General features: G+C 46.0%; 2 protein-coding genes across 3 annotated transcripts in view; one reads left to right on the top strand and one right to left on the bottom strand.

Annotated features, from left to right (window-relative positions):
• piezo1 (piezo type mechanosensitive ion channel component 1 (Er blood group)) overlaps positions 1 to 23,888 on the top strand; it is a 70,295-nt gene extending 46,407 nt beyond the window's left edge. Inside the window, exons 8-50 of the mRNA XM_031809714.1 lie at positions 348 to 522; positions 605 to 712; positions 834 to 1,010; positions 1,216 to 1,476; positions 1,885 to 1,990; positions 2,280 to 2,461; positions 2,825 to 2,973; positions 5,385 to 5,543; positions 5,760 to 5,866; positions 6,024 to 6,187; positions 6,403 to 6,579; positions 6,990 to 7,115; positions 7,395 to 7,595; positions 7,713 to 7,917; positions 8,428 to 8,532; positions 8,723 to 8,879; positions 9,104 to 9,347; positions 9,480 to 9,576; positions 9,720 to 9,885; positions 10,015 to 10,104; positions 10,473 to 10,552; positions 10,759 to 10,830; positions 12,693 to 12,793; positions 12,968 to 13,097; positions 13,185 to 13,268; positions 13,403 to 13,575; positions 13,678 to 13,799; positions 14,256 to 14,405; positions 14,571 to 14,829; positions 15,766 to 15,954; positions 17,106 to 17,427; positions 17,572 to 17,695; positions 17,937 to 18,084; positions 18,358 to 18,572; positions 18,744 to 18,902; positions 19,041 to 19,188; positions 19,297 to 19,485; positions 19,686 to 19,778; positions 19,994 to 20,166; positions 20,341 to 20,463; positions 21,681 to 21,760; positions 22,277 to 22,475; positions 22,631 to 23,888. Coding sequence (XP_031665574.1) covers positions 348 to 522; positions 605 to 712; positions 834 to 1,010; positions 1,216 to 1,476; positions 1,885 to 1,990; positions 2,280 to 2,461; positions 2,825 to 2,973; positions 5,385 to 5,543; positions 5,760 to 5,866; positions 6,024 to 6,187; positions 6,403 to 6,579; positions 6,990 to 7,115; positions 7,395 to 7,595; positions 7,713 to 7,917; positions 8,428 to 8,532; positions 8,723 to 8,879; positions 9,104 to 9,347; positions 9,480 to 9,576; positions 9,720 to 9,885; positions 10,015 to 10,104; positions 10,473 to 10,552; positions 10,759 to 10,830; positions 12,693 to 12,793; positions 12,968 to 13,097; positions 13,185 to 13,268; positions 13,403 to 13,575; positions 13,678 to 13,799; positions 14,256 to 14,405; positions 14,571 to 14,829; positions 15,766 to 15,954; positions 17,106 to 17,427; positions 17,572 to 17,695; positions 17,937 to 18,084; positions 18,358 to 18,572; positions 18,744 to 18,902; positions 19,041 to 19,188; positions 19,297 to 19,485; positions 19,686 to 19,778; positions 19,994 to 20,166; positions 20,341 to 20,463; positions 21,681 to 21,760; positions 22,277 to 22,475; positions 22,631 to 22,895 — 6,754 coding nt within the window. The 3' untranslated portion in view covers positions 22,896 to 23,888. The remainder of the gene's footprint in view (positions 1 to 347; positions 523 to 604; positions 713 to 833; positions 1,011 to 1,215; positions 1,477 to 1,884; positions 1,991 to 2,279; positions 2,462 to 2,824; positions 2,974 to 5,384; positions 5,544 to 5,759; positions 5,867 to 6,023; positions 6,188 to 6,402; positions 6,580 to 6,989; positions 7,116 to 7,394; positions 7,596 to 7,712; positions 7,918 to 8,427; positions 8,533 to 8,722; positions 8,880 to 9,103; positions 9,348 to 9,479; positions 9,577 to 9,719; positions 9,886 to 10,014; positions 10,105 to 10,472; positions 10,553 to 10,758; positions 10,831 to 12,692; positions 12,794 to 12,967; positions 13,098 to 13,184; positions 13,269 to 13,402; positions 13,576 to 13,677; positions 13,800 to 14,255; positions 14,406 to 14,570; positions 14,830 to 15,765; positions 15,955 to 17,105; positions 17,428 to 17,571; positions 17,696 to 17,936; positions 18,085 to 18,357; positions 18,573 to 18,743; positions 18,903 to 19,040; positions 19,189 to 19,296; positions 19,486 to 19,685; positions 19,779 to 19,993; positions 20,167 to 20,340; positions 20,464 to 21,680; positions 21,761 to 22,276; positions 22,476 to 22,630) is intronic.
• The window catches only part of ctu2 (cytosolic thiouridylase subunit 2 homolog (S. pombe)), a 9,889-nt gene continuing 4,606 nt past the window's right edge, over positions 22,056 to 27,338 (bottom strand). The window contains exons 11-15 of one of the 2 annotated variants that reach the window (XM_020478185.2): positions 25,774 to 25,874; positions 25,412 to 25,616; positions 24,688 to 24,754; positions 24,525 to 24,583; positions 22,056 to 24,384 (exon numbers count right to left, since the gene is read on the bottom strand). In XM_020478185.2, coding sequence (XP_020333774.1) covers positions 24,297 to 24,384; positions 24,525 to 24,583; positions 24,688 to 24,754; positions 25,412 to 25,616; positions 25,774 to 25,874 — 520 coding nt within the window. In that variant the 3' untranslated portion in view covers positions 22,056 to 24,296. The remainder of the gene's footprint in view (positions 24,385 to 24,524; positions 24,584 to 24,687; positions 24,755 to 25,411; positions 25,617 to 25,773; positions 25,875 to 27,338) is intronic. The other variant, XM_031809732.1, reaches the window with a different exon arrangement.

The following is a 27,338-nucleotide window of genomic DNA, read 5'->3' as shown; positions in this document are numbered from 1 at the left end:
AGGATGCTTGAGAGAGAGAGGGAGAGATATGTACTGCTGTTATCAAGGCTTCCCAGGTGGAAACACGTGATCTTTCCTATCTTTCCTTCTTTATCTTCACCTCTACCTCTGGCTCTTAGCCACACTCAGCCATCAACATTAGAAGTCAGTTCCAGCCCACAAATCTAACCTGACATTTCCTCTGCCTTGAAACTATACTCAATAGGTCACGACAGGGTGAACACGGCTAAACTGTGCGATGAAGTTGACATCATCTGATGACGTTTCATAGAGAAGCCAAGTTTCCTAAGCTTAACTCCATATACAAGCTTTTGTTACATTCCCTCTCACCTCTTCTCAACCCCCAGACTGTTTGGTCTCAAGGATATCATCAAACCTGGCAACTGCTCCACCTCCTATGACCTCATCCTTAACACGGAGCATGATTGGCCGGTGTATGTCAACCCCGGGATCCTGCTTCTCCTGTCCATCACCGTGGCGACGGTCCTGAAGATCAGCAGTCACCATGGATCGGCTGACAAGGTACCGACATCAGCATTCAAAGGCATCAAACATACCTGTCTGTCTGTGCTGCTTTCTGAATCAGTACTTGCTTATATGACAGGGTGAGGAGGGGGCCCAGCTTGTCAAAGGAACAGAGGCTGGAGGAGGAGAGGATGTGGAACTGAAGCCCTGGTCCGCTCAGAGACAACCCAGCCAGGACGACACTGAGGTGGGCATGAGATACCTGATAACACCCCTGCCCTGCCCCATGCAGTCCAATGCACTGCTGTCCGCCATTCTCTGACTGTGTGGTGTTGTTGTTTTAAAGGTGTGTTGTGTATGTGTTCCAGAACACGCTTCTGTCTATAGAGCGCACAGGAGATCGCGTCACCAATAGCTCCAGTCATCAGGACTTGGGCCCAGGGCTCAGTAGCGCCCCTGATGGACAGCATGGGGACCACCCTCTGCAGCTGCTGGGTAGAGTGGTCATGCAGCAGAGCTACGTGTGTGCTCTCATCGCCATGATGGTAACTCTGAAATTTAATTCACATTCTAAATATGTCCTCTCTATGAGCCCTATGGGTATATTAGGCTATATTCCAATATCCACACTAGAATACCACTAAGAATGCATTGGATATTGGAACCAAGCCTTAGTTCTGTGACAGCAGTTCTCAGTGAGAGTATGTCATGTCTTACCTGAACTCCATCTCCCATGATGCCCCTCTACAGGTGTGGAGCATCACCTACCACAGCTGGCTGACTTTCGTGCTGCTGCTGTGGGCGTGTCTGATCTGGATGCTACGTGCGAGACGCCACTTCGCCACGCTGTGCTCTCCCTTCATCCTGCTCTACGGCCTGGCCCTCTGCTTCCTCCAGTACGTCTGGGCCATGGACCTGCAGCCGGAGCTGCCCCGCACCGTGGGCACCATGAGCCTTAGGCAGCTGGGTCTGGACCGAGCCCAGTACCCCTGCCTCCGCCTGGGGGCCATGGTGAGGAGAGAGGGGGTAGAGGTGGAGGGGACAGGTTCTGCAGTGGGACAGAGACTCTGGGAAATGTCAATGAATGCAGTCTGTTAAGTGTCTACAGGAAATTGATAGTACAGTAGTCTGTATTCTGAATACTGAAGAGCTGTAGTAAGCATGTCCACAAGGTACCCTTTAGTGCATCCCTGAAAAGTTCAACCACTCAACAAATATTTTATGTCTAAAACATGCCTGTCCCATATGCTGAATAGGCTATTTAACAGTATATGCTCCTGCACTTTCTTAAAAGGTTTAGAACCTATAAGTGCGGTCCTGCAGTCAATCTCCCAAACAGTGTCAAGACTGTACTCCGATGGTGTCTCATCTCTCTCCTCTGCTCCTCTCTCCCTCGGTCTGTTTTGTTGATCCTGTCAGCTGCTGTACACGCTGACGTTCTGGCTGCTCCTACGCCAGTCAGTGAAGGACAACTTCAGCAGGAAGAAGGGCAGGTCTGCCCCTCTACAGGAGGTCACCACTGGAGGTGAGAGGGTACACTTCTGATTCACTCTCTCTCTCTCTACACAATAAAGTACTTCACCAAAGTTATGAAGTTCCCAGGTGTGTGTGCTTTAGTATGGTCCAGGCACATTCTCTCCCACCATCTACATTTGACATTTTAGTCATTTAACAGATTCTCTCATGCAGAGCCACCTTTACAGTAGTGAGCGTGTCAATTTTCACATTGACTGCGAATCGCGTGCGCCGTGCAGTATGGCTGTGTCTTCAGTTTGGTTAGTAACAAGGTGCTCCTTCTCCCTTTGCGTCCACAGAGGGGAGCGGGCAGAATGAGTCGGTTCTGAAGGTTGTGGGCAGACTGGTGATGAGCTGCTATGCCAAGTACTGGATCTACGTGTGTGGAGGCATGTTCATCATGGTCAGCTTCGCTGGCAAGCTGGTGGGCTACAAGATCATCTACATGCTGCTCTTCCTGCTTTGCCTCTGTCTCTACCAGGTAGGTAGACACCATCAGTCCAGGGGGTCACACTCTGAAGTCCTTTTAAACTATGACCCCCATCATCAACTCCTTGTTTCCATATTACAATACTACTTTATTGGTCCAACTGCTACTTCGCACGTAGGTTTTCTGCTTCTGCTCTCAACCCTCCACACACAAACAAACATGAGAGTGACACAGGGTCAGCCCACAGTGCAGGCCTCAACAAACTGGTTTTCTTGTGGCAAATTGCCCCTGGTCGCACTGGGGATAACTCCGTTACCTTGATTTGACCTGTTTGTCAAACTGACTGGTCATTGACATGTTAATGAATGTTGTTGTTGTTGTGACTGTAACTGTTACTGTAACTAATATCGTCAGGTGTACTACTCTCTGTGGAGGAGGCTGCTCAAGGTTTTCTGGTGGCTGGTGGTGGCCTACACCATGCTGGTCCTTATCACCATCTATACCTTCCAGTTTGAGGACTTCCCTGCCTACTGGAAGAACTTCACCGGCTTCACAGAAGAGCAGTACGTTCCCCCCACCTCACTGTGTGGTCAAGACTAATACACACTTTCTTATTAGGTTTGTCATTATGTTTGATGATGAAGTGGTCTCTATTAACTAGAGGTCGACCGACTATGATTTTTCAACGCCGATACCGATTATTGGAGGACCAATAAAAGCCGATGCCGATTTTATTTATTTATTTGTAATAATGACAATTCCAACAATACTGAATGAACACTTATTTTAACTTAATATAATACATAAATAAAATCAATTTATGTAACGGCTTTCTTCCGCTGAAGGAGAGGAGGACCAAAATGCAGCGTCGTTAGTGTTCAACATCTTTAATATATACGATAAACGAGAACACTACAAAATAACAAATGTGAAAACCGAAACAGTCCTATCTGGTGCAATGACACAAAGACAGAAGACAATCACCCACAAAATACCCAAAGAACATGGCTGCCTAAATATGGTTCCCAATCAGAGACAAAGACCGACAGCTGCCTCTAATTGAGAACCAATCTAGGCAACCATAGACATACAAAACTACGTAGAAAGGGTAACAGACCCATAAACATACAAAACCCCTAGACTAGGAAAAATACATAAATTCCCCATGTCACACCCTGACCTAACCAAAATAATAAAGAAAACAAAGATAACTAAGGCCAGGGCATGATAATTTAGCCTGAAACATGTTCAATTTGGTTATAATGCAAAAACAAAGTGTTGGAGAAGAAAGTAAAAGTGCAATATGTGCCATGTAAGAAAGCTAACGTTTAAGTTCCTTGCTCAGAACATGAGAACATATGAAAGCTGGTGGTTCCTTTTAACATGAGTCTTCAATATTCCCAGGTAAGAAGTTTTAGGTTGTAGTTACTATAGGAATTAAAGGACTATTTCTCTCTATACGATTTGTATTTCATATACCTTTGACTATTGGATGTTCTTGTAGGCACTTTAATATTGCCAGGAACACATCGACAACAGCCACCCTCGAAGCAGCGTTACCCATGCAGAGCAAGGGGATCAACTACTCCAAGTCTCAGAGCGAGTGATGTTTGAAACGCTATTAGCGCGCACCCTGCTAACTAGCTAGCCATTTCACATCGGTTACATGAGCCTAATCTCGGGAGTTGATAGGCTTGAAGTCAAAAATAGCTGCTGGCAAACGCACAAAAGTGCTGTTTAAATGAATGCTTACGAGCCTGCTGGTGCCTACCATCGCTCAGTCAGACTGCTCTCTCAAATCATAGACTTAATTATAACATAATAACACACAGAAATACGAGCCTTAGGTCATTAATATGGTCGAATCCGGAAACGATAATTTTGAAAACAAAATGTTTATTCTTTCAGTGAAATACGGAACCGTTACGTATTTTATCTAACAGGTGGCATCCCTAAGTCTAAATATTGCTGTTACATTGCACAACCTTCAATGTTATGTCATAATTACGTAAAGTTCTGGCAAATTAGTTCGCAATCGCGAAAGGCGGCCCAAACTGTTGCATATACCCTGTCTCTGCGTGCAATGAACGCAAGAGAAGTGACACAATTTCACCTGGTTAATATTGCCTGCTAAACTTTCTTTTAGCTAAATATGCAGGTTTAAAAATATATACTTCTGTGTATTGATTTTAAGAAAGGCATTGATGTTTATGGTTAGGTACACAGTGGAGCAACGAGTCCTTTTTCACGAATACGCACCGCATCGATTATATGCAACACAGGACACGCTAGATAAACTAGTAATATCATCAACCATGTGTAGTTAACTGGTGATTATGATTGATTGATTGTTTTTTTATAGCATAAGTTTAATGCTAGCTAGCAACTTACCTTGGCTTCTTACTGCATTCACGTAACAGGCAGGCTCCTCGTGAGGCAGGTGGTTAGAGCGTTGGACTAGTTAACCGTAAGGTTGCAAGATTGAATCCCTGAGCTGGTAAAAATCTGGGTAAAAGGTAAAAAGGTACAAATCTGTCGTTCTGCCCCTGAACAAGGCAGTTAACCCACCGTTCCTAGGCCGTCATTGAAAATAAGAATGTGTTCTTAACTGACTTGCCTAGTTAAATAAAGGTGTTAAAAAATGTAACAAATAGAACATTTGTCAAAATCGGCATCCAAAAATACAGATTTCCTATTTTGTTATGAAAACTTGAAATTGACCCTAATTAATCGGCCATTCCGATTAATCGGTCGACCTCTAATATTAACATCAATCTGGGTTAATGGATGTGGTTTTTCCTGATTAATCAGGAATTCCTAATTATCATTATCAGTTTCCGCACCAATTTCCGCACCAGTTTTTCCAGATTTCCTATGTTGTCCTGGTCACTCCAATCTGTGTTTGAGGTGCACAATGAGTATAGTAGAAACCTCTGGAAATGAAAGCGAGTCCTGCTCATCTGTCTCCCTGCAGGCTGGCTGACATCGGCCTGGAGACCTTTAAGCTGACCGAGTTGTTCACCAGCATCCTGATCCCAGGCTTCTTCCTGCTGGCCTGCATCCTGCAGCTGCACTACTTCCACAAACCCTTTATGAGGATCACAGACCTGGACCACGTCACGCCCATACACAGGTACACTCCTCTCAGGCTCCTCACACACTGTATGACTCACTGCCAGACAGAGGATAACAAATAATATGCTCCTCAAATGCCCACGTAATCAAGTCCATAGTGAATGAGAGTTCAACCGTGTGCCGTCCATCTCATTTAACGTCACTGCCGGACAGAGCCGTTGTCCACCTCTGCAGAAACAATATCCTACATGATGCCACTATTTTGATCCCACAGGAAGAGGAACAGGCACAGACCAGAGGTCCGCCGCTGTGATGATGGGGCTGTGTTTGAGGAGGATGACCTGGTGACGGATCTGAGGGATGACGATTCAGAGGAGGATGGTGAGCACTGATGTTGTTGTGCTGGATTTGTATAGTGCTTTTCTAGGACCCAAAGACTGCTTACAATTGTAGAAAAAACAAACAGTAGAAGGCAAGAGTTTGTGTATATGTGGCATGTCTATAATGATGTCTCGCTCTCTTTCTCTCTGCTGTACAGAGATGATGCCCAGTAAGTGGGGTTTGGTGATGAACAGGCTGATAGTTCTGTTCAGGAAGTTCTCTGACACGCTAACCCAGATCCAAGTGTTAATCTGGAGGGTCCTGGAACTGCACATCCTCAAGATGGTGGCCTTTTTCGTGGTCTGGGTAGCTCTGGGAGAGGTCAGTAGTCCACAGCAGTCATCTGTTAGTCTATTGTGTACCGTGTGAATTTGGAACCAAGCCCACTTTTTCTAAACGGCCTCTCTCTTTGTCTGTCTCTCTTCTCTCTCTATCTCTTTCTTTCTCGTTCTTTGTCTCTTTCTCCTTTCTCTTTCTTTCTCGTTCTTTGTCTCTCTCTCTCTCTCTCTTTCACCATCTATATCTCTCTGTCTCAGCCGTCTGTGATGAACCTGGTTCTGGTGGTGCTCTGGGCGTTTGCCATGCCCTACACCCGCTTCCGCCACATGGCTTGCTGTCTGTCCACCGTCTGGGTCTGCATCATCATTGTCTGCAAGATGCTCTACCAGCTCAGCATCGTCGACCCTGTCGAGTACTCCAACAACTGCACTGTGGTGAGTCACCAGTCTGGAAAGACTTTCATCTGTGGAGTACAGATGAAAGTGTACAGAGCTATGCTCTCTGTTTATATTGATAGCATTCTCACACCCCTGCTGCCAGCGTTCTGCTGAGTGCACGCTATGCTAGTATTTACCCCTGGTGAGAAGCTAATACCTTGGTGCTAATTACAGGCAGTTTCATGTGTGAATTCTGTTGACGTGTTTAGTCTCCCTGCTTTATGGCCTTTTAGAGGAGAACAGCCTTTTGTTTATTTTTCTGTGATTTGCAGCGAGACTTTTTGGCTGCAGTTCCTGTCTCATATACACTCGCTCCCTCCCTCTCTCCATTTCTTTCTCTCTTTATTTATTTATTTCTCTCTCTCTCTCTCTCGCTCCATCTCCATTTTTCTTTCTTTCCATCATAGCCCTTGGCCAATGAAACCAATCTGAAAGATGCTGAGGTCCTGAACTCCACTCTGTACAGAGAGCCTGTAGACCCAGCCAACTGGTTTGGCTTCAGGAAGGATGCCACCGTGCTAGGCTATAGCAAGGTGAGATCAATGCTCTTCGGGACAGTTTTTTGACTGTGATAATAAGGTAATGTCATTGAGCTTTGTTCGTCGTCATGATACATTTTTTTAATATATTTGTACTTGGCAAGGTTGGGGTCGATTTCAATTCAGGAAGAACACTGACATTTTTTTAAATTAGAATTTTGTTTACCTTCTGAATTGACTGGAATTTAAATGGAATTGACACCAACTTTGGTACTAGGTCAAATAACAAGTGGACTGGACCTAGCTCATGCTGTCATGTTTGTGTCCTTCCAGAACCACCTGCTGGTGCTGATGCTGCTGGTGTTTGAGGCCACAGTGAACCGCCACCAGGACCACCACTACAGGCAGCAGCAGAGGTCCCCTCCCCTCATCCCAGCCATCTTCCCCCAGGCCACCAGAGACACCCTGGACCAGGGCATGCTGGCCTGCATCAAGTACCTACTCAACTACAGCTTCTACAAGTTTGGCCTGGAGGTAGGCCTCTTGCTGCTGTTTGGAGTTACTATTCAAAAGCATGTTGGTGTATTTCTCTATGCTTTTGGGTTCCTCTCATATCTTCCATGTCTTTTTCTGTCCATGTGTCATTCCAAGATCTGCTTTCTGATGATGGTGAATGTGATTGGCCAGCGGATGAACTTCCTAGTCATAATCCATAGCTGTTGGTTGGTGGCCATCATGGTACGGCGTCGCCGGGCGGCCATCGCTCAGATCTGGCCCAAGTACTGCCTGTTCCTCAGCATCTTCATGATCTACCAGTACATACTGTGTGTGGGCATTCCCCCTGCACTCTGTATAGGTGAGTGGGGTTCATTAATCTCCACGTATCACCATTGTTGCCAGCTTCCTAGTAGCTATACAAGAACATCACCTTCTCAACATCACCGATGTCCACCCCTCTATAGACTACCCCTGGTACCTACAGTACCTGACAGTGTATCTTCCTCTATAGAATACCCCTGGTACCTACAGTACCTGACAGTGTATGTCCCTCCCTCTATAGACTTCCCCAGGTACCTACAGTACCTGACAGTGTATGTCCCTCCCTCTATAGACTTCCCCAGGTACCTACAGTACCTGACAGTGTATGTCCCTCCCTCTATAGACTTCCCCAGGTACCTACAGTACCTGACAGTGTATGTCCCTCCCTCTATAGACTTCCCCAGGTACCTACAGTATCTGACAGTGTATGTCCCTCCCTCTATAGACTACCCCTGGTACCTACAGTATCTGACAGTGTATGTCCCTCCCTCGATAGACTACCCCTGGTACCTACAGTATCTGACAGTGTATGTCCCTCCCTCTATAGACTACCCCTGGCGATGGAACACCCCCGTCATAATCAACTCAGCACTCATCAAATGGATCTACCTCCCAGACTTCTACACCATCCCCAACTCCAAGAACCTCATTGGTCAGTCTCTTTCCTCATCTGACCTCAGTGATATTGTGACCTACTAACGCTACGACCTGTGTTTGACCTCAAAATATCCTGGTCATAGATGCATGATATAAAAAATAGTTCATTATTATTTTAATGATGTTCTACTGTAGCATTCCTCCTATCTGATGCTGATGGTTGTGTCTGTATCTGGTCCCTCCAGCGGACTTTGTCCTCCTGATGTGTGCCTCCCAGCAGTGGAAGGTGTTTGAGGATGAGAAGAGGGAGGAGTGGATGGTTCTGGCTGGGGAGAACACAGACGACCCTAACCCCATGGACGATCGACCTTTCAACCCTGCCCCCAACTTCATCAACTGCAGGTACTGTATGACCAGACACCGAGAACAACTGACCTAACAGCAGCTATAACCACACTCCTCCTCTTCATACCCTTCAGGCATTATTATGAGGGGCGGTAGTTTTTCCTGACTATGCGATCTGACCAGGAAAAACTCTGGGCACTAATTATTATACATCCTCAACTACACCTACCAGTTTACAGTATCAACATTAACTCTCATCTCTTTCTCCCCCTCTCCTCCAGGTGTTACCTGGACATGAGCAAGGTGCTGGTGTTCCGTCACATGTTCTGGTTTGTCTTGTCCGTGGTGTTTGTGACCGGGGCTACCAGGATCAGTGTGTTCGGCCTGGGCTACCTGCTGGCCTGCTTCTTCTTCCTGCTCTTCGGCACCAAGCTGCTCAGGAAGCCCTCCCGCACGCGCCTGGTCATGTGGGACTGCCTCATCATCTACAACGTGGCCGTAATCATTTCCAAGAACATGCTGTCTGTGAGTGGCTATGCACCTCGCTGTGGACAACCACATACTGCAACCATACGCCTATACAGGGTGGTAATAAACCTGGTTAGGTGAACTGCTATGCTTGCATACATTTTAAGTGAGAGTGTGTGTTGTCCCCAGATCTTGGCCTGTGTGTTTGTGTTGGAGATGCAGAAAAGTTTCTGCTGGGTGATCCAACTCTTCAGTCTGGTCTGCACAGTGAAGGGTTACTATGACCGTGAGTACTCAACACATACAGATGGATACAGTTCTTTTATCTCTATGAGTGAACACACATGTGACCCTCCAAATTGGCAGGAAAACAATGAAAATATAGAATAACCATAGCGGACTTTGTATGCTTGTGTGTTTGTCCTACAGCTAAGAGTGTGAGCGAGAAGGTGTGTACTCTGCCTGTAGAGGAGGCAGGCATCATCTGGGACAGTATCTGCTTCTTCTTCCTCCTGCTGCAGAGGAGAGTGTTCCTCAGCTGCTACTTCCTGCACGTGACAGCCGACCTGCAGGCCTCTGCCCGCCAAGCCTCCCGGTGAGCACTGGTCTCCACAGCACCCCCTGGAGGGCACCCTAAAAGCCACAACATTCCCCTGCAACTGCCACAGAGTTTTGTATGTATTGTATGGAAACGTTATGTTGACCTGATGTTTGATTGTGACAGGGGCTTTGAGCTGTTCAGGGCCAGCATTGTGAAGAACATGCGCTTCCACCAGGAAGTAGAGAAGAAGTCCCTCTCGCAGCTCAAGAGATCGTGAGTAACCATAGAAGTGACCGCTTTCCGTGTTCTCAACACATTGAGCCATTCCTCATGTATCAAGTTAAAACAGGCTAATGAGAGAGCCAGATCTCATAACTAGCCCATAGCCAAGAATGGCCACTAGCAAGGCCAATAATCTCCCTCTGCATATGTCTGATGAATGTGACAGCAGATGGATGATCTCTGGAAAACACATGTCCAAAACCAAGACTGTAGTGTGATCAAGTGCCATATTATGTGACTGCTTAATCATATACAACTAATGTAGAGAAACTGAGAGAGGAATGAGAGCGAGAGGGTAAAGTAGTCAGTGCTCATCATGAGTCATGATGACATCAGAATATGTCTTCCCTTCCCCTCAGGATGGAACGGATCCGCTCCAAACAGGAGAAGTGTAAAGAGGGCCGTCGGAAATCGGACACCAAGGCGGATCCGGCACCAGGTACTCAACTTCATTACTTTGTACTGATCCGGCAGGCATGAAATGAGCCTTGGTTTGGACTTGTGCTCTCGCTGTCATGAATCATCCTATTAACCATTAATACATTTATTCAAAGTAATTCAACAACCCATCTCTACGGATGATGGTTTGAGGGTGGTTGTATTTGCTGTTTGGTAAAGCCTGAGGCCCTTCATCTCACCCCACAGAGCCACAGAGGGAAAAGAGAAGCCACAAGCGTGGCAAGAAGTGGCAAGAGCCCTGGCTGGACCATGCTAAAGGTTTGCTCCATATCCCACCACTATATAGACCTCTGTCAGTGTATATGTCAGTGCCAGACTGACTTTCTCCATCTCTACAGTATCTGACCCCACACTTATCTCACACCAAGTGCTTAAGTGGATGTGGATGTGTTTGTGCATGCAGCTGCTTGTCGTGTGCCCGTATGTGCATGTTCCAGATGTGTCTATTAGCATCCATGTATATAATATTGTTTATGTGACTGTGCACTCTCTATCCTCTGTAATGGAATTGTGTCTGAGACTTCTTCTGGGAGGTCATCCAGTCAGTTACAATCACGTCATTACCCGAGGTTGGGCTGTGTCCCAAGATGCCCTTAGCTCAAATAAAAGACCTTCCATCTGTCTGCCTCAGGAGGTCCGGAAATTAGATCTGTCTGGGCTCTTTGATATTGAAATAGGGGTATTTTTCTCCTGTGGTGAGCTGCATCTGATGTCTTCTGTCGGTAATGGGGAAATGGTTGGCTGAGCCGGCCTTAACTGTTTACATGCACTGTCAGAAATCTGGAAAAGTTTTCCTTAGGACCGAACCAATCAGAGTTTGTCAAACAGTTTATTAGCAGACTTATAGTGTTTCATAATGGACAAGATTTTATACATTGGGTTATTACCCATATTTATCTATACTTTTTGAATTGCAGGTGCAGTCCAGTAAAGGATTGTAATCTTCCGGTCTTTTTGGCCTGTCTTTCTCCACATCTGTTTTCATTATTTCCTTCCTCAGACAGAACTTCATTGTCCAATGCTGCAAGTCAGTTTCCTTAGTTTCTGTTTAGTTTGAAAATCAGACACTAAACACTCCTGGGTTTGAAGTGGTCTCAGTGTATATGAGTTATGAATAGTTGTACTTAGGGCTGTTGCGGTGACCGTATTACCGCCACACCGGTGGTCACGAATCATGAAGGCAGTCAAAGGTAATTAGGCTTCTCCAAGCTCTGATGCGGCTGATGGTCATTAGTAGCCTACCAAACTTGCTAACTGCCTAGGACTCAGCACTCTATTGTCCCTCTAATCACTCTGACATTAATGCAAATGTGTACGAAAATCTAATCAAACACTTCATGAGAGCCCATGAGCTCATGTTGCGCAACAACTATGCAATTGTGTGAGAAAACATTAGGGTCGCATCATGCAGCCTTACATTGTATTAACAATCAAAACATATAGCCCAACATTTGTAGAACAAATAAAGTTGCATTATTAACTCTAAATTAAGCATATAGGAGTACCTATTTATTTGTTAACTGCTCAACACAGAATAGCCGCATATGTGCACTCCCTCAAATCCTTTTGAGAAAATATCCTTTCTATTTCATTCAACCTTGTTAAATTGTATTCTTCATACTATAAAGTAATATAAAAAATAATGCCACAGAATTCTAAGCAAATCCTGTCTGCTAAATGAACTAGTGTAGCCCACAGCCATTTAGCATAGCCAGATCAAGACCTTAAATAAGGACAGCTCAGAGTATGCTATTCTGTTTTTCTGAATAGACTAGATTTTCTTCATATCATGCTTCTTTAGACCTGTCTAAAATAAATAGTGGATTTATTTTGAAGGTGTAGGCTATATTACATGGAGTTATTAGACTTTTTAAAATGTAGATTCTCCAAAGTTCTGCATCAGTGGCTTGTGTGGAAGCCAGGAGATGCTGAGTGTGTTTATGTTAATTCATCGTCAATTACATTGAGACCGACAGCTATTTGTTTTACAATCACCGTCTGACTACATTCCGTGACCGCCACAGCCATAGTTGTACTACCAGTAAATGCATTCACTACCCATGGTCTGTCCTGTCCCCATGTATTGATATCATCTGGATGGTTTCTGTTTACCTTTGCAGTGTTGCATTCTGGGGATTACTACCTGTTTGAGTCGGACAGTGAGGAGGAAGACGAACTGTTTTCAGAAGAAAAAAAGCCTCAGAAACAGACTGCCTTTCAGGTGAGTTCACCTTAGTTAATCAACACAGCCTCTGCCACCACAGCATTTTCACAGTGCTAAAATGCACTGAAATGTGCAAAAAGAAACAATATTACTCCAAATACTCCAACGTTTGCTTTTCATAATGCAGTATTGAAGCATGTGAATTCCTCCTGCCTCCCCCTGTGCCCTCAGCTGGCGTATCGGGCTTGGGTGACCAGCGCCAAGGCAACGCTGAGGGAACGTCAGGAGAGACAGAAGGAACAGAGGAGGCTGGAAAGAGAGGAGAGACGGCAGAGGAAACAGGACAGTTCTCCAGCATCAGGTCAGAGTTCACACACACTCACACACACACACACACACACACACACACACACACACAGTGATTAACTTGTTGTTTTTTCTGTTACAGCTCATGAAGGTAGTCTTGAATTTGAAGAAAGCATTTCACATGAAGAGATAGACGACAATGACGAACTTGATGGAGAGGGCTCAGGTATTTTGGGGTTTATTTAATGATGTAGGTTACATATTTTGGCCACTATATTCCCAGTGCCATTTATTCATTAAGTTTCACACATTTTATTGTCTGTATGACCTAGTGCAATGTAATCTCATGCTGTGCTATAGGGAAGGCAGACATTGTGCAGAGGATCCTGGACGTCCTCATGTTGCTGTGGGTCGTGTTCCTGGCCATGGTGGATGGCCTAACAGAGTGGCTCAACCTCATCACCAAGCAGTACGTGGACACCTCCACCGTGCTGTGCAATGAACGCTACCACCTCATACACAACGTCAGCCAGGTCAGTTATAAGGTACCTCCCACAACCAGAAGTCATCTACTTCTAGTGGGGCCCTGTCCCAGTATGACCAGTGATGTACCCTAACCCTGTAGTGTTTTACAGGGATCTCTGAGGGAGCCCATGGAGGATCAGCTGTCCCAGGGCAGCGAGAGCCCCACTATGGAGACCTGTCTGGGAGACATAGAGGGAGACACGGACCACGTGAATAGAACCAGTGCCACCAGGTTGGTGAAGGTGATGGCCCATTTAACCTATTGGGCACATTAATATTGAATATCTTTTTCGAGGGAGGAACAGAATAGAATTTAACAACATTTATATGAAAAAAATTCCTTTGCTTACTGGTTTGTAATCATCTACACTGAACTGTTAGTGAATATTTCTCCTTTGACAAGATAATCCATCCACATGACAGGTATGGAATATCAAGAAAATTAGTAAACAGCATGATCATTACACAGGTGCAACTTGTGCTGGGGACAATAAAATTAGCTGTTTTGTCACACAACACAATGCCACAGATTAGGGCCTAATACATTTATTTAAATTGACTGATTTCCTCATATGAACTGTAACTCAGTAACATCTTTGAAATTGTTGCATGTTGCGTTTATATTTTTGTTCAGTATATAATTCAGTCAGTGTTGAGAGTTATTGCTGACCTGTGTGTTATGTTGTAGTGGGTTGGAGCTGAGCGAGCGTGAGCATCACAGCGGCACCACCCTGTGTTGTTCAGAGCCCACTCTGGAGCTGCTGGGGGTGGAGCCAGAACCACAGCACAAAAGCCGCTACCGCCACTCCAGGACCGCCAGCGAGATGCTCACTGACCGGTACTGACATATACTTCCCAGAAGACCTCTACAGTTGACATGCTACAGACCTCAGCTTCTAGCCTGATCGACTCAGACTGCCAACTGTCCCCACGTATCAGCTTGTGTATGTTCTGCGTTTATGAACTGTACTGACCCTGATGTCTCTATACCCCCCTAACTCAGGCAGTTCTTTGTGGAGGAGCTGGTCCAGTGTAGAGAGTTCTACTCCTCTCAGAACCGCCTGCTGAAGCTGCAGTTTGCCCTGTACAACCTCCTGGCTGCCAACTCAGAGCTGGTGTGCTACTTCATTATCGTGCTCAACAACATGGTGACGGCCTCTGTCATCTCAGTGGTGCTGCCCATCCTCATCTTCCTCTGGGCCATGCTGGCCGTGCCACGCCCCACCAAGAAGTTCTGGATGACCGCTATTGTCTACACTGAGGTGGGTCGTTGTTGGGTTGAAAATTCTGGTACCGGGCCTCCCGGGTGGCGCAGTGGTTAAGGGCGCTGTACAGCAGCGCCAGCTGTGCCACCAGAGACTCTGGGTTCGCGCCCAGGCTCTGTCGTAACCGGCCGCGACCAGGAGGTCCGTGGGGCGACTCACAATTGGCCTAGCGTCGTCCGGGTTAGGGAGGGTTTGGCCAATAGGGATATCCTTGTCTCATCGCGCACCAGCGACTCCTGTGGCGGGCCGGGCGCAGTGCGCGCTAACCAAGGTTGCCAGGTGCACAGTGTTTCCTCCGACACATTGGTGCGGCTGGCTTCCGGGTTGGATGCGCGCTGTGTTAAGAAGCAGTGCGGCTTGGTTGGGTTGTGTATCGGAGGACGCATGACTTTCAACCTTCGTCTCTCCCGAGCCCGTACGGGAGTTGTAGCGATGAGACAAGATAGTAGCTACGAACAACTGGATACCACGAAATTGGAGAGAAAAAGGGGTAAAATTAAAAAATAAAATAAAAATGCTGGTACCAAGACAGAGCTGGTTTATAGATTGTTATTGTTGCACCGATGTGGTATGGTAGTGCACACCTATACAAGCCTGTTGAGACATAGCCATTGCACAGGTGCAGACGCTTACTATCTTCTCCCTCTTCTTGCTTTCGTTGGCTAAAGTGGTGAAGTATGTAATGTGTAAGATTGGTTTACACCAGGTGTGCAATAAAAAACAAAAGGTAGAAACCAAATAGCATTCCAAATTTCCAGACCTAATTTAGGGCTTTATTCCACACTGTTCCCGTTCCAGGCTGTTAGCTTTTACAAAAGAAAAGAACAAACAAAAAAAAGTAATATTTAACAAATGGTCATGTATCAGATACGTTTCTTTATGTTAAACTATGTTTTCCTCTGCATTGTTCTGGTTTGTTCCGGTTCTACTCAGGTCATGGTGGTGGTAAAGTACCTGTTCCAGTTTGGTTTCTTCCCGTGGAACAGTGTATATGAGCTCACGCTGAACGAGGACAAGCCTTTCTTCCCACCTCGTATCCTGGGCCTGGAGAAGACTGATAACTACATCCGCTATGATCTACTGCAGCTGCTGGCTCTCTTCTTCCATCGCTCACTGCTACAGGTATACCAGCCCACCATTGAACTCTCAGACATGACTTTATAATCATACACTACCGTTCAAAAGTTTGGGGTCACTTAGAAATGTCCTTGCTTTTTGAAAGAAAATCCCCCAAAAAATGTCCATTAAAATAACATCAAATTGATCAGAAATACAGTGGAGACATTGTTAATGTTGTAAATTACTTGTAGCTGGAAATGGCAGATTTCTTTTTTTTTTAGGCGTACAGAGAGAGGCCCATTATCAGCAACCGTCACTCCTGTGTTCCAATGGCACGTTGTGTTAGCTAATCCAAGTTTATCAAGGCTAATGGATCAGTAGAAAACCCTTTTGCAATTATGTTAGCACAGCTGAAAACTGTTGTTCTGATTAAATAAGCAATAAAACGGTCCTTCTTTAGACTAGTTGAGTATCTGGAGCATCAGCATTTGTGGGTTCGATTACAGGCTCAAAATGGCCAGAAACAAAGAACTTTCTAATGTACTTGTCCTCTTGCTCAGTTGTGCACAGGTGCTTCCCACTCTTTCTATTCTGGTTAGAGCCCGTTTGCGCTGTTCTGTGATGGGAGTAGTAAACAGCGTTGTATGAGATCTTCAGTTTCTTGGCAATTTCTCGCATGAAATAGCCTTCATTTCTTAGACAAAGAATAGACTGATGAGATTCAGAAGAAAGGTCTTTGTTTCTGTCCATTTTGAGCCTGTAATCGAACCCACAAGTGCTGATGCTCCAGATACTTAACTAGTCTAAAGAAGGCTAGTTTTATTGCTTCTTTAATCAGAACAACAGTTTTCAGCTGTGCTAACATAACTGCAAAAGGGTTTTCTAATGATCAATTAGCCCTTTAAAATGATAAACTAAGATTAGCTAACACAATGTGCCATTGGAACACAGGAGTGATGGTTGCTGATAATGGGCCTCTGTACGCCTATGTAGATATTCCATTAAAAATCAGCTGTTTCCAGCTAAAATAGTCATTTACAACGTTAACAATGTCTATACTGTATTTCTGATCAATTTAATGTCATTTTAATGGAAACAAAAAGCAAGGACATTTCTAAGTGACCCCAATTTTTTTGAACGGTAGTGTATGTTTATACCACAAGATTTGGATTCAATCCTCCTAACGGTTTTGTTTCTTCACTGTCTCTCATCAGCGGTATGGCCTGTGGGACCAGGAATGTGCTCTGGAGGAGAAGCCCTCACGGCCATCAGAGGAGGCCAACAAGAAGGAGGGAGGAGAGGGGGAGGGGGTGGAAGTCCATGTTCATCCCAGCCCAGGACCCAGCCTCATGGACCTGGAGGAACTCAAACCGGACAAGGACCAGAAGGCCGAACCAGAGCCTGAACCAGAGCCTGAACCAGAGCCCAGCACCAGCGTAGCCCCTACCCCAGAGCCGCCCCCCAGCCTGCCTGTGGAGGGACCCAAGAAGAAGGGCAGCATCATGCGCTTCCGCAAGAAAAAACAATTAAGCAAAGGTCAGTTAAAGAAACTAGCAGTAGAGAGGAGAATGAAGACATTCATGAATTAAGGGCTTGGGATTTCAGAATAGGAGTGTGTGTCCTTATGATTGCCCTCCTCAGAGTTACAGTGAAATGATTTGTATTCTGTTTGTATCCTAGAAGCCTTAGATATCAAGGCTGAGAAGAAGGAGCAGAAGAAGAAACAGAAGGGTAAGCGTAGAGAGGCAGCCAGTAAGAAGCTGATAGCAGCGGGAGAGAAGATCAAGCACCTCACCATCACAGCGTAAGTACACAGGAGTTACTCACTAGAGAGCTCGTCAGACAATACTGACGTCACACAGTTGCATAACCAGTGGACTCTCTAGTGTTATTATGGTTTGTAAATAATTCTGTGGGTTTTGATTTGCATTTAGAAGTGTAATTGGTTGTGACGCGATTGCTGTGCTGTATGAATCAGCTGTCCTCTATAATCTTGCCATATTTGGGCATGAGGCAGTGATTTGATTTCCCAACCCTCTTTGTAGTGTGCGGAATGTCTACAAGCCGTGTCACGAATTCTTCAGCGACATCTTACATGCACCGTACCGTGCTGCCACTGATGTCTACGCCCTCATGTTCCTCACTGACGTGGTGGATTTCATCATCATTGTCTTTGGTTTCTGGGCCTTTGGAGTGAGTACTGTTTACATGACTGCATTGAATGTACTTGCTGTACGAGGCCACTCTTGACACACAACCTATTCCTATACCTGCACCGGCAAAAGCTCTCAAACCTTTCAAACCTCTCAAAAACAGTTCCTGATATTGTATTACTCATTGTTGCATCACCACCTACATGTAATTCCGATTAAACCATCAAAACACCATGTCTAGAAGCTCTGTGCTTGGTCATAGGACACTATAATAGCATTCTGTGGACTAAACGGTTCGCCCGTTGTGCCTCAGAAACACTCGGCCGCAGCGGACATTGCCTCCACGCTGTCAGAGGACCAGGTGCCCGAGGCCTTCCTGGTGATGCTGCTCATCCAGTTCAGCACCATGATCATCGACAGAGCCCTCTACCTCCGCAAGACCGTCCTGGGCAAGCTCATCTTCCAGATCATCCTGGTGTTCGGCATCCACCTCTGGATGTTCTTCATCCTGCCTGCTGTCACTGAGAGGTGAGGAAGACGAGGGTGTGTCCGCAGAGTGACACATCTCATTACGTCTTGTCTATTTAATCACGCTTATGTTTGTCTATCTTCGTGGTGTTCGACAGTCCTGAAGCGGTGTGCCTATTGCATCATTTCTCTGAGGTGTGTACTGAGGTGTGTCTCCCTCTGTCCTCTCAGGATGTTCAGTCAAAACTCGGTGGCTCAGCTCTGGTACTTCTTCAAGTGTATCTACTTTGCCCTGTCGGCCTATCAGATCCGCTGTGGCTACCCCACCCGAATCCTGGGCAACTTCCTCACTAAGAAGTTCAACCACCTCAACCTCTTCCTCTTCCAAGGGTGAGTCTGTCCATTCATAATCTCCTACTCTGCCACACCATATCATATGTTTGAGTCAGGGTGTCTCCCTGTTCAGGGAGGTGATGGGATGAGGTTGGGTATTGGTACAGGGTGATATTGTCTGTCTGTCTGTCTCAGGTTCCGCTTGGTGCCTTTCCTGGTGGAGCTCCGGGCAGTGATGGACTGGGTGTGGACTGACACCACTCTGTCCCTCTCTAACTGGATGTGTGTGGAAGACATCTACGCCAACATCTTCATCATCAAGTGCAGCCGTGAGACAGAGAAGGTACAAAGGACCTCTAGGTTACAAATGTAGTTGATAAAATCCCTTGCCGTCTGTTGTAGTATGTGATTAGGCCAGCAGTTCTTACAGCTGGTTCCTCTTCATCCTCAGAAATACCCTCAGCCCAAAGGCCAGAAGAAGAAGAAGATAGTGAAGTATGGGATGGGAGGACTCATCATCTTCTTTCTCATCTGCATCATCTGGTTCCCGCTGCTCTTCATCTCGTTGGTCAGATCGGTGGTGGGCGTGGTCAATCACCCTGTGGATGTCACAGTGACCGTCAAGCTGGGAGGATATGAGGTAATTACTGGGGGGGGGGGGGGAATATAAGTGAGCACAATTTACACTCTAATGGGCACCGGACCCATACTGCCCATCTTCAACGGCAAGTCTCATCCAGCACTAAAATGCAAGCAATGGAGAATCTATGGAAGATATATTTGATATGTGCTCATGTTAGATTTTTGTACTAAAACGTGAACCGTTGTCCCTCTCCATAGCCCTTGTTCACCATGAGTGTCCAGCAGCAGTCCATTCAGTCCTTCACTGAGGAGGACTACAACAAACTCACCACCAACTTCTATGACAATGCTGTGCGTAATACCTCCAACTCTACTGTAAAGAGCTCATCCAATTTCCTTCCCTTGGGCACCCTGTTTTAGATTCTAATTAAACAAATTGTGTACAACTGTGAGTAAGTGATCCCTGTTGAATGATGAATACAACAAACATGGACTTGAGCTCTGCTGCTCTCTATTTGCCTCCGCGGTAGGTAGTTGTAACTTCTGACTGTCTGTGTCCCCTGCAGAGGGCTATGCAGTTCATCACCCTCTACAGCTATGAGGACATAGTGACAGCTAAGATCGAGGGCAGCTCAGGGTCAGTGTGGAGGATCAGCCCACCAAGTCGACAGGAGGTGGTCAAGGAACTGCTGGGCAGCCCTGTGGACATGACCCTACGCCTGGCCTGGACCTTCCAGAGGTCAGCTGGGTGTGGTGTGTGTGTGTGTGCATCTGTATGTGTATGCACCTGTTTGTGTGTGTGTGTGTGTGTGTGGGGTTTTTAAGTTGTTGCAGACGTAAAAACATTTGTTTATGCAATTGCCCTGTGATTTTCTATTGTATTTATTGTATTTGTGTCTGTCTCTTTCTTCAGGGACCTTGGCAAGGGTGGCACTGTGGAGCACACGTCTGACAAGTACTCCATCAATCTGGATCCAGGCAACCCGGTCAGAGCAGACCTGGCTTCCCTGCTAGTGGGGAACCGCACAGACCCAGTGTATGTTCTGCTCTCCGCTCAAAGTCAAATGTAGTAAACTCTGCAAAAAAAAACGTCCCTTTTTCAGGACCCTGTCTTTCAAAGATAATTTGTAAAAATCCAAACAACTTCACAGATCTTCATTGTAAAGGGTTTAAACACTGTTTCCCATGCTTGTTCAATGAACCATAAACAATTAATGAACATGTACCTGTGGAACGGTCGTTAAGACACTAACAGCTTACAGACGGTAGGCAATTAAGGTCACAGTTATGAAAACTTAGGACACTAAAGAGGCCTTTCTACTGACTCTGAAAAACACCAAAACAAAGATGCCCAGGGTCCCTGCTCATTTTTGTGAACGTGCCTTAGGCATGCTGCAAGGAGGCATGAGGACTGCAGATGTGGCCAGGGCAATAAATTGCAATGTCCGTACAGTGAGATGCCTAAGACAGCGCGGACAGCTGATCGTCCTCGCGTAACAACACCTGCGGGACAGGTACAGGATGGCAACAACAACTGCCCGAGTTACACCAGGAACGACAATCACTTCATCAGTGCACTGACTGTCCGCAATAGGCTGAGAGAGAATGGACTGAGGGCTTGTAAGCCTTTTGTAAGGCAGGTCCTCACCAGACATCACCGGCAACAACGTCGCCTATGGGCACAAACTCACTGTCGCTGGACCAGACAGGACTGGCAAAAAGTGCTCTTCACTGACGAGTCGCGGTTTTGTCTCACCAGGGGTGATGGTCGGATTCGCATTTCTCGTCAAAGGAATGAGCATTACACGAGGCCTTTAATCTGAAGCGGGATTGATTTGGAGGTGGAGGGTCCGTCATGGTCTGTGTCACAGCATCATCAGACTGAGCTTGTTGTCATTGCAGGCAATCTCAACGCTGTGCGTTGCAGGGAAGACATCCTCCCTCATGTGGTACCCTTCCTGCAGGCTCATCCTGACATGACCCTCCAGCATGACAATGCCACCAGCCATACTGCTCGTTCTGTGTGCGATTTCCTGCAAGACAGTAATGTCAGTGTTCTGCCATGTCTGTGGAACGTGTTCAGTTTATGTCTCAGTTGTTGAGTCCTGTTATGTTCACACAAATATTTACACATGTTAAGTTTGCTGAAAATAAATGTGGTTGACAGTGGGAGGACATTTCTTTTTTTGCTGAGTTTATTTCAATTTCTGTGTGAAATTCTGTTTGACATTATCTGTACTTTTTTTTTATCAGACGTGTGCCTCACATGTTCCCCAACTATATCCGAGCACCAAACGGCGCCGAGGCCAAACCAGTCGACCAGCTGTATAAAGGTCAGAGCGGCTTTTATGTATAAACATCCTTCCTGCCATAGTACTAGAAATATAGACGGTTAGCTGACAGCGTCACGAAAACGATGCACACGCTTCAAATGGGCAGAAGGCAGTGTGTTGTGGTTCTGGATGGCCAGATACCTTGCAACAATGACAAGAAACTGCCATTTGGTGAATCGTAAGTGGCTCGTTTCAGCTCGTTGTTCTTGATACCATGTCTTGTTTTGACTGATGTCATGTATACTAATAGGGCCAAAATTTGCTAGCTGTAACGATTTCTTTGAGAGACAAGTGCTCATTGTTCAGCTTTATTTCTTTATATTTTCAATAAACATTGGAGATGATATATAGTTTACATGTAATCAACCATCTAAGCCAACTCCATCTGTTTTGCCCCATAGTTGCGCATGCATCAGTTTTGTTGCTAAACAACCAATTTGTCTATAACGAAGTTCAAGGCTAAAACATGGGCAGTCAGTCTGTGTTACAATTCTCGGACACCATGTTATGTTGCAGGTGATGAGGATAGCTACCAGGATATAACACTGTCTCTGATGAGGGACCGCTCTCTGAACAGCACCCGTGGGGCCCAGGAGTGGTGGGACATCAGCATCGCCGACTGTACTCCAACCAAAGGGGCCTGCGGCGTCCTGCCGATGGTCATCTTCAATGACAAAGTCAGCCCCCCCAGTCTAGGTTTCCTGGCAGGATATGGGTAAGGATCTATGCATGCCTGTGTTCTCAATGGTAGCCCATTCCAGCAAATCGAATAGACCTGATTTACATTCAAACTATTGTGTGGGAAATTAACTGTATAGACGAGAGATCTATGTTCAATTATGCTCATTCTACACTTGTTCTCCATTGCAGGATCATGGGGCTGTATGTGTCTGTGGTGCTGGTGATTGGGAAGTTTGTGAGGGGCTTCTTCAGTGAGATCTCTCACTCCATTATGTTTGAGGAGCTGCCCTGTGTTAATCGTATCCTCAAGCTGTGCACAGACATCTTCCTGGTCAGGGAGACAGGAGAGCTAGAGCTGGAAGAGGAGCTCTACTCCAAACTCATCTTCCTCTACCGCTCACCAGAGACTATGATTAAGTGGACAAGAGACAAGCTATCAAGTGACAATCGCTAGCCCCCCCCCCCCCCCCCCCCGCCTGTCCTGTCCAGATCACCCCTGGCTGGGGCTGTCTCACACACAGGGGTGCCTCTACCTGGTCTTCCTCTAAAAGACCCAATACTAGCTCCAGTGGGTCTATTTTCACTGTGCACTAACCCCTCTTAGCCAGGGGGAAAGGCATGTTTTGTCTGTTTCTGTACTCTGACAGTACTATTTGCCTCTGCTGGTGGGCTGTACTGACAGACAGTGAGCCAGAGGCTGTGTGGTGGCCAAGGGGTCTGCTCCAGTACCCAGGTTATGGAATGTGTGGCTAGGCCTCTCCATTCAGAAGGGCAGGTTAGATGCTTTGCACTTTGACCACAGACTAAAGCCAGGCTCCTCGTCTTATTGCCTGGGTTCCAACATAAATATCAGCTTCTGAATGAGGTGTGATGGCTGGCTTGACCTACAGACACTACCCCTTAATGAAGAGACAGGCCCCCGGCTGGATCTTCACTACACTGACCAGCACAGTGTGGACTAACGCAGCACCAAAGGGGACAATTTGAGAGAAAAAGGACCTAAAGTAGGGTGTTTGTTTCCAATCAAAACACTATTAGATCATATGCAGCCAAATCTCAGAGTCTTACTCAAACTGTTTACAAATTGAAACGCTTCAGGTGGGAGGAAAGCTAACTTTGTACGTGGCAACAAGTTACAGGCTTATTGATCGCAAGACTTGAATCTCTTAAGTGTTAAATGACAGAGTATAGCAACACTGTAAAGACTGAAACATGTCTTAGTCATGACAATCCTTACAAAACGTCTCCATGCTGGAATAATGCATAAGGCAACATTAGCCCCATCTCTGGAAAATGTCATGCTGGAGTACATACAGAAAACACAGCGACCATTGTGCCTTTGTTTCTGAATTGTTACAATAGGGTTCAGCCATTGCTTGAGCAGTTTTTGCCAATATGCAAAAACCAAAACCTTTCCTAACTTTAATAAACATGTGTTATACTTTTATTTCCATATGTTTGCGTTCATTTTCAGAGAACCTGATGGGAGTTCTAATGCAGGTTGTTGCTACGGGATCTCTTGTTTTGGAAGAATAATCATTTCTATTCCCAATAGAATGTGGTTCAGCTTCTAAACCAATGAAAATATTGTTTATTCTCATTTCTGACATGGAAAAACTAATTGTTTCAGCATCATACATCCATATTCAATTCATTAGTTATACCTGAATCAATGTTAGATTCACCACCAAGCAGTGCCATGTACAAAGCAGCTTTATTTTGGGTGCAGTTAAAATCAGCCTATTGTCTTATAGCCAAATAATATTTACTCAGTCAGTTGATTCATTAAAAGCAATTGGTGTTAGTTTATATTGAGACAAACAGCCTTGGCTGTATAGTTGCCAAGGGAACTACGTCACTGCAGTGACCCATTGACCCTCGGGATGGCTTCATCCTCTTCCTCATCTAGCAGGAACTCACTGATCTCCTCCCTCATCTGAGACCTAGACAAGTCCATAAACAGAAGTAACAAGGTAAATAGAAGGATATGCTCAGTGCAATTCTACTGGTAACAACTCAATATTCTATGCAGACATTGTGGCTATTTCACGTTTTTGAGTTAAGAATGTTGTATAAATCTCACCTTCTCTTCCTTCTCTCAGCCTCTGACAGTATATACTGGGGAAGGGCATCTTCTGCTGTCTGTAGAACAAAGAAAGGCCATGGTTCACATTGCACATTGTCCTGCTGTAGTCTTTGTAAAGATTATGTTGGTGATGTGACGTGATAGACGTCCTTTCACTTACCATGTCTTTGATGGTCAGTCTACAACTGTAACACAACAGGCTTTTAAGATCCACCGTCTCTGGCTCCCTGAAAGAACACACAGTATTGTATTAATTCAATAGGATCAAATTAAACAGCCTCTTGTACAAGTAACTTCAAGTTGCTTGGCACTTCACCCTAAATGTAAACATGTGAATATACACTGAGTGTACAAAAGATTAAGCCCCGCTCTTTCCGTGAATCCAGGTGAAAGCTATAATCCCTTATTGGTGTCACTTGTTAAATCCACTTTAATATCAGTGGAGATGAAGGGGAGGTTACAGGTTAAAGATTTTTAAGCCTTGAGACAATTGGGAAATTGATTGTGTGCCATTCAAAAGGGTGAATGGGCAGTGCCTTTGAGCGGTGTATGATGATAGGTACCAAGCGCACTGGTTTGTGTCAAGAATTGCACCGCTGCTGGGTTCTAACTGAACAGTTCCCCATGTGTATCAAGAATGGTCCACCACCCAAAGGACATCCAGGCAACTTGACCACTGTGATTAGCATTGGAGTCAACATGGGCCAGCATCCCTGTGGAACGCTTTCGACACCTTGTAGAGTCAATGCCCCGACGAAGTGAGGTTGTTCTGAGGGCAAAAGGAGGGAGGCAACTCAATATTAGGAAGGTGTTCTTAATGTTTTGTACACTGTGTACATAATCCAACTGTACAGTAATGAGACAGGAGACAAATGCCTACTGACTTAGCAGAGGAGCAGCAGCCCCCCTCTCCAGTCATACAGCCCTGATGCTGGCCCCCTCCAGAGGAGCAGCACTGGCCCTGGCTTGCCGAGGAGGCTGGAGGCAGGCCTGGAGCTGCTGCTGTACCACGGGTGAACCCAGGGCCTGGGCCCCGCCTCTGAGACAGCTGCTCTGAGATCAGTGTAGCCTGGTAGGCAGAGAACTCCTCTAAAAAACATGGAGGCAGAGAGGGATAGGTAGAGATATTTGTGATTAGGGAATAGAAATACTAATTTCAGTACAAAATGACATGTACTTTTATTTAGTGAGTACAGTACATTTCTGTGATGTGATGCCGTCTTAGTACACTGGCAGTGTGACTCACCTAGTTTAGTGTCCAAGGCGCACACACACAGTAGGCACTTAGCAAAGGGTTGTGTGTTGGTGTTCTGAGGGGGACATGCTGTGTGGAGTTTCTCACTGGTCCTGGAAGACAACCATCAAAACAGGTACTCAATACCAAAATCCTCAACAGCTATCTTCACACGAGTCTAGATGCATAACAGGCTCATGTATGATTGATATAGTATCCTAACAAAATCCATTTCCAAATACTGCACCATATAAACAAAAAAAGAAGCGTCCTCATTGTCAACTGCATTTATTTTCAGCAAACTTAACATGTGTAGATATGTGTGAACATAAGATTCAACAACAGACCACCTGAACAAGTTCCACAGACATGTGACTAACAAATGGAATAATGTTACCCTGAACAAGGGGGGTGGGTGGGGGTCAAAATCAAGAGTAACAGTCAGTATATGGTGTGGCCACCAGCTGCATTAAGTACTGCAGTGAATCTCCTCCTCGTGGACTGCACCAGATTTGCCAGTTCTTGCTGTGAGATGTTGCCCCACTCGTTCACCAAGGCACCCGCAAGTTCCCGGACATTTCTGGGGGGAATGGCCCTAGCCCTCCGATCCAACAGGTCCCAGACGTGCTCAATGGGATTGACATCCGGGCTCTTCTCTGCTCATGGCAGAACACTGACATTCCTGTCTGGCAGGAAATCACTCACAGAACAAGCAGTATGGCTGGTGGCATTGTCATGCTGGAGGGTCATGTCAGGATGAGCCTGCAGGAAGGGTACCATATGAGGGAGGAGGATGTCTTCCCTGTAACGCACAGCGTTGAGATTGACTGCAATGACAACAAGCTCAATCCAATGATGATGTGACACAAAACCCCAGACCATGACAGACCCTCCACCTCCAAATCAATCCCGCTTCAGAGTACAGGCCTCGGTGTAACGCTCATTCCTTTGACGATAAACACGAATCCGACCATCACCCCTGGTGAGACAAAACCGCAACTCGTCAGTAAAGAGAACTTTTTGCCAGTCCTGTCTGGTCCAGCGACGGTGGGTTTGTGCCCATAGGTGACGTTGTCGTCGGTGATGTCTGGTGAGGACCTGCCGTAAAACAGGCCTTCAAGCCCTCAGTCCAGCCTCTCTCAGCCTATTGCGGACAGTCAGAGCACTGATGGAGGGATTATGTGTTGCTGGTGTAACTCGGGCAGTTGTTGTTGCCATCCTGTACCTGTCCCGCAGGTGTGATGTTCGGATGTGCCGATCCTGTGCAGGTGTTAAACGTGGTCTGCCACTGCGAGGACGATCAGCTGTCCGTCCTGTCTCCATGTAGGGCTATCTTAGGCGTCTCACAATACGGACATTGCAATTTATTGCCCTGGCCACATCTGCAGTCCTCATGCATCCTTGCAGCATGCCTAAGGCACGTTCACACCGATGAGCAGGGACCCTGGGCATCTTTCTTTTGGTGTTTTTCAGAGTCAGTAGAAAGGCCTCTTTAGTGTCCTAAGTTTTCATAACTGTGACCTTAATTGCCTACTGTCTGTAAGCTGTAGTGTCTTAACGACCGTTCCACAGGTGCA

Source organism: Oncorhynchus kisutch, linkage group LG3 (genome assembly GCF_002021735.2).
Source record: "Oncorhynchus kisutch isolate 150728-3 linkage group LG3, Okis_V2, whole genome shotgun sequence".
Classification (NCBI taxonomy): Eukaryota; Metazoa; Chordata; class Actinopteri; order Salmoniformes; family Salmonidae; genus Oncorhynchus; species Oncorhynchus kisutch.
Note: the sequence above shows the minus strand (reverse complement) of the source record. Positions and strands in the feature narration are given on the sequence as shown.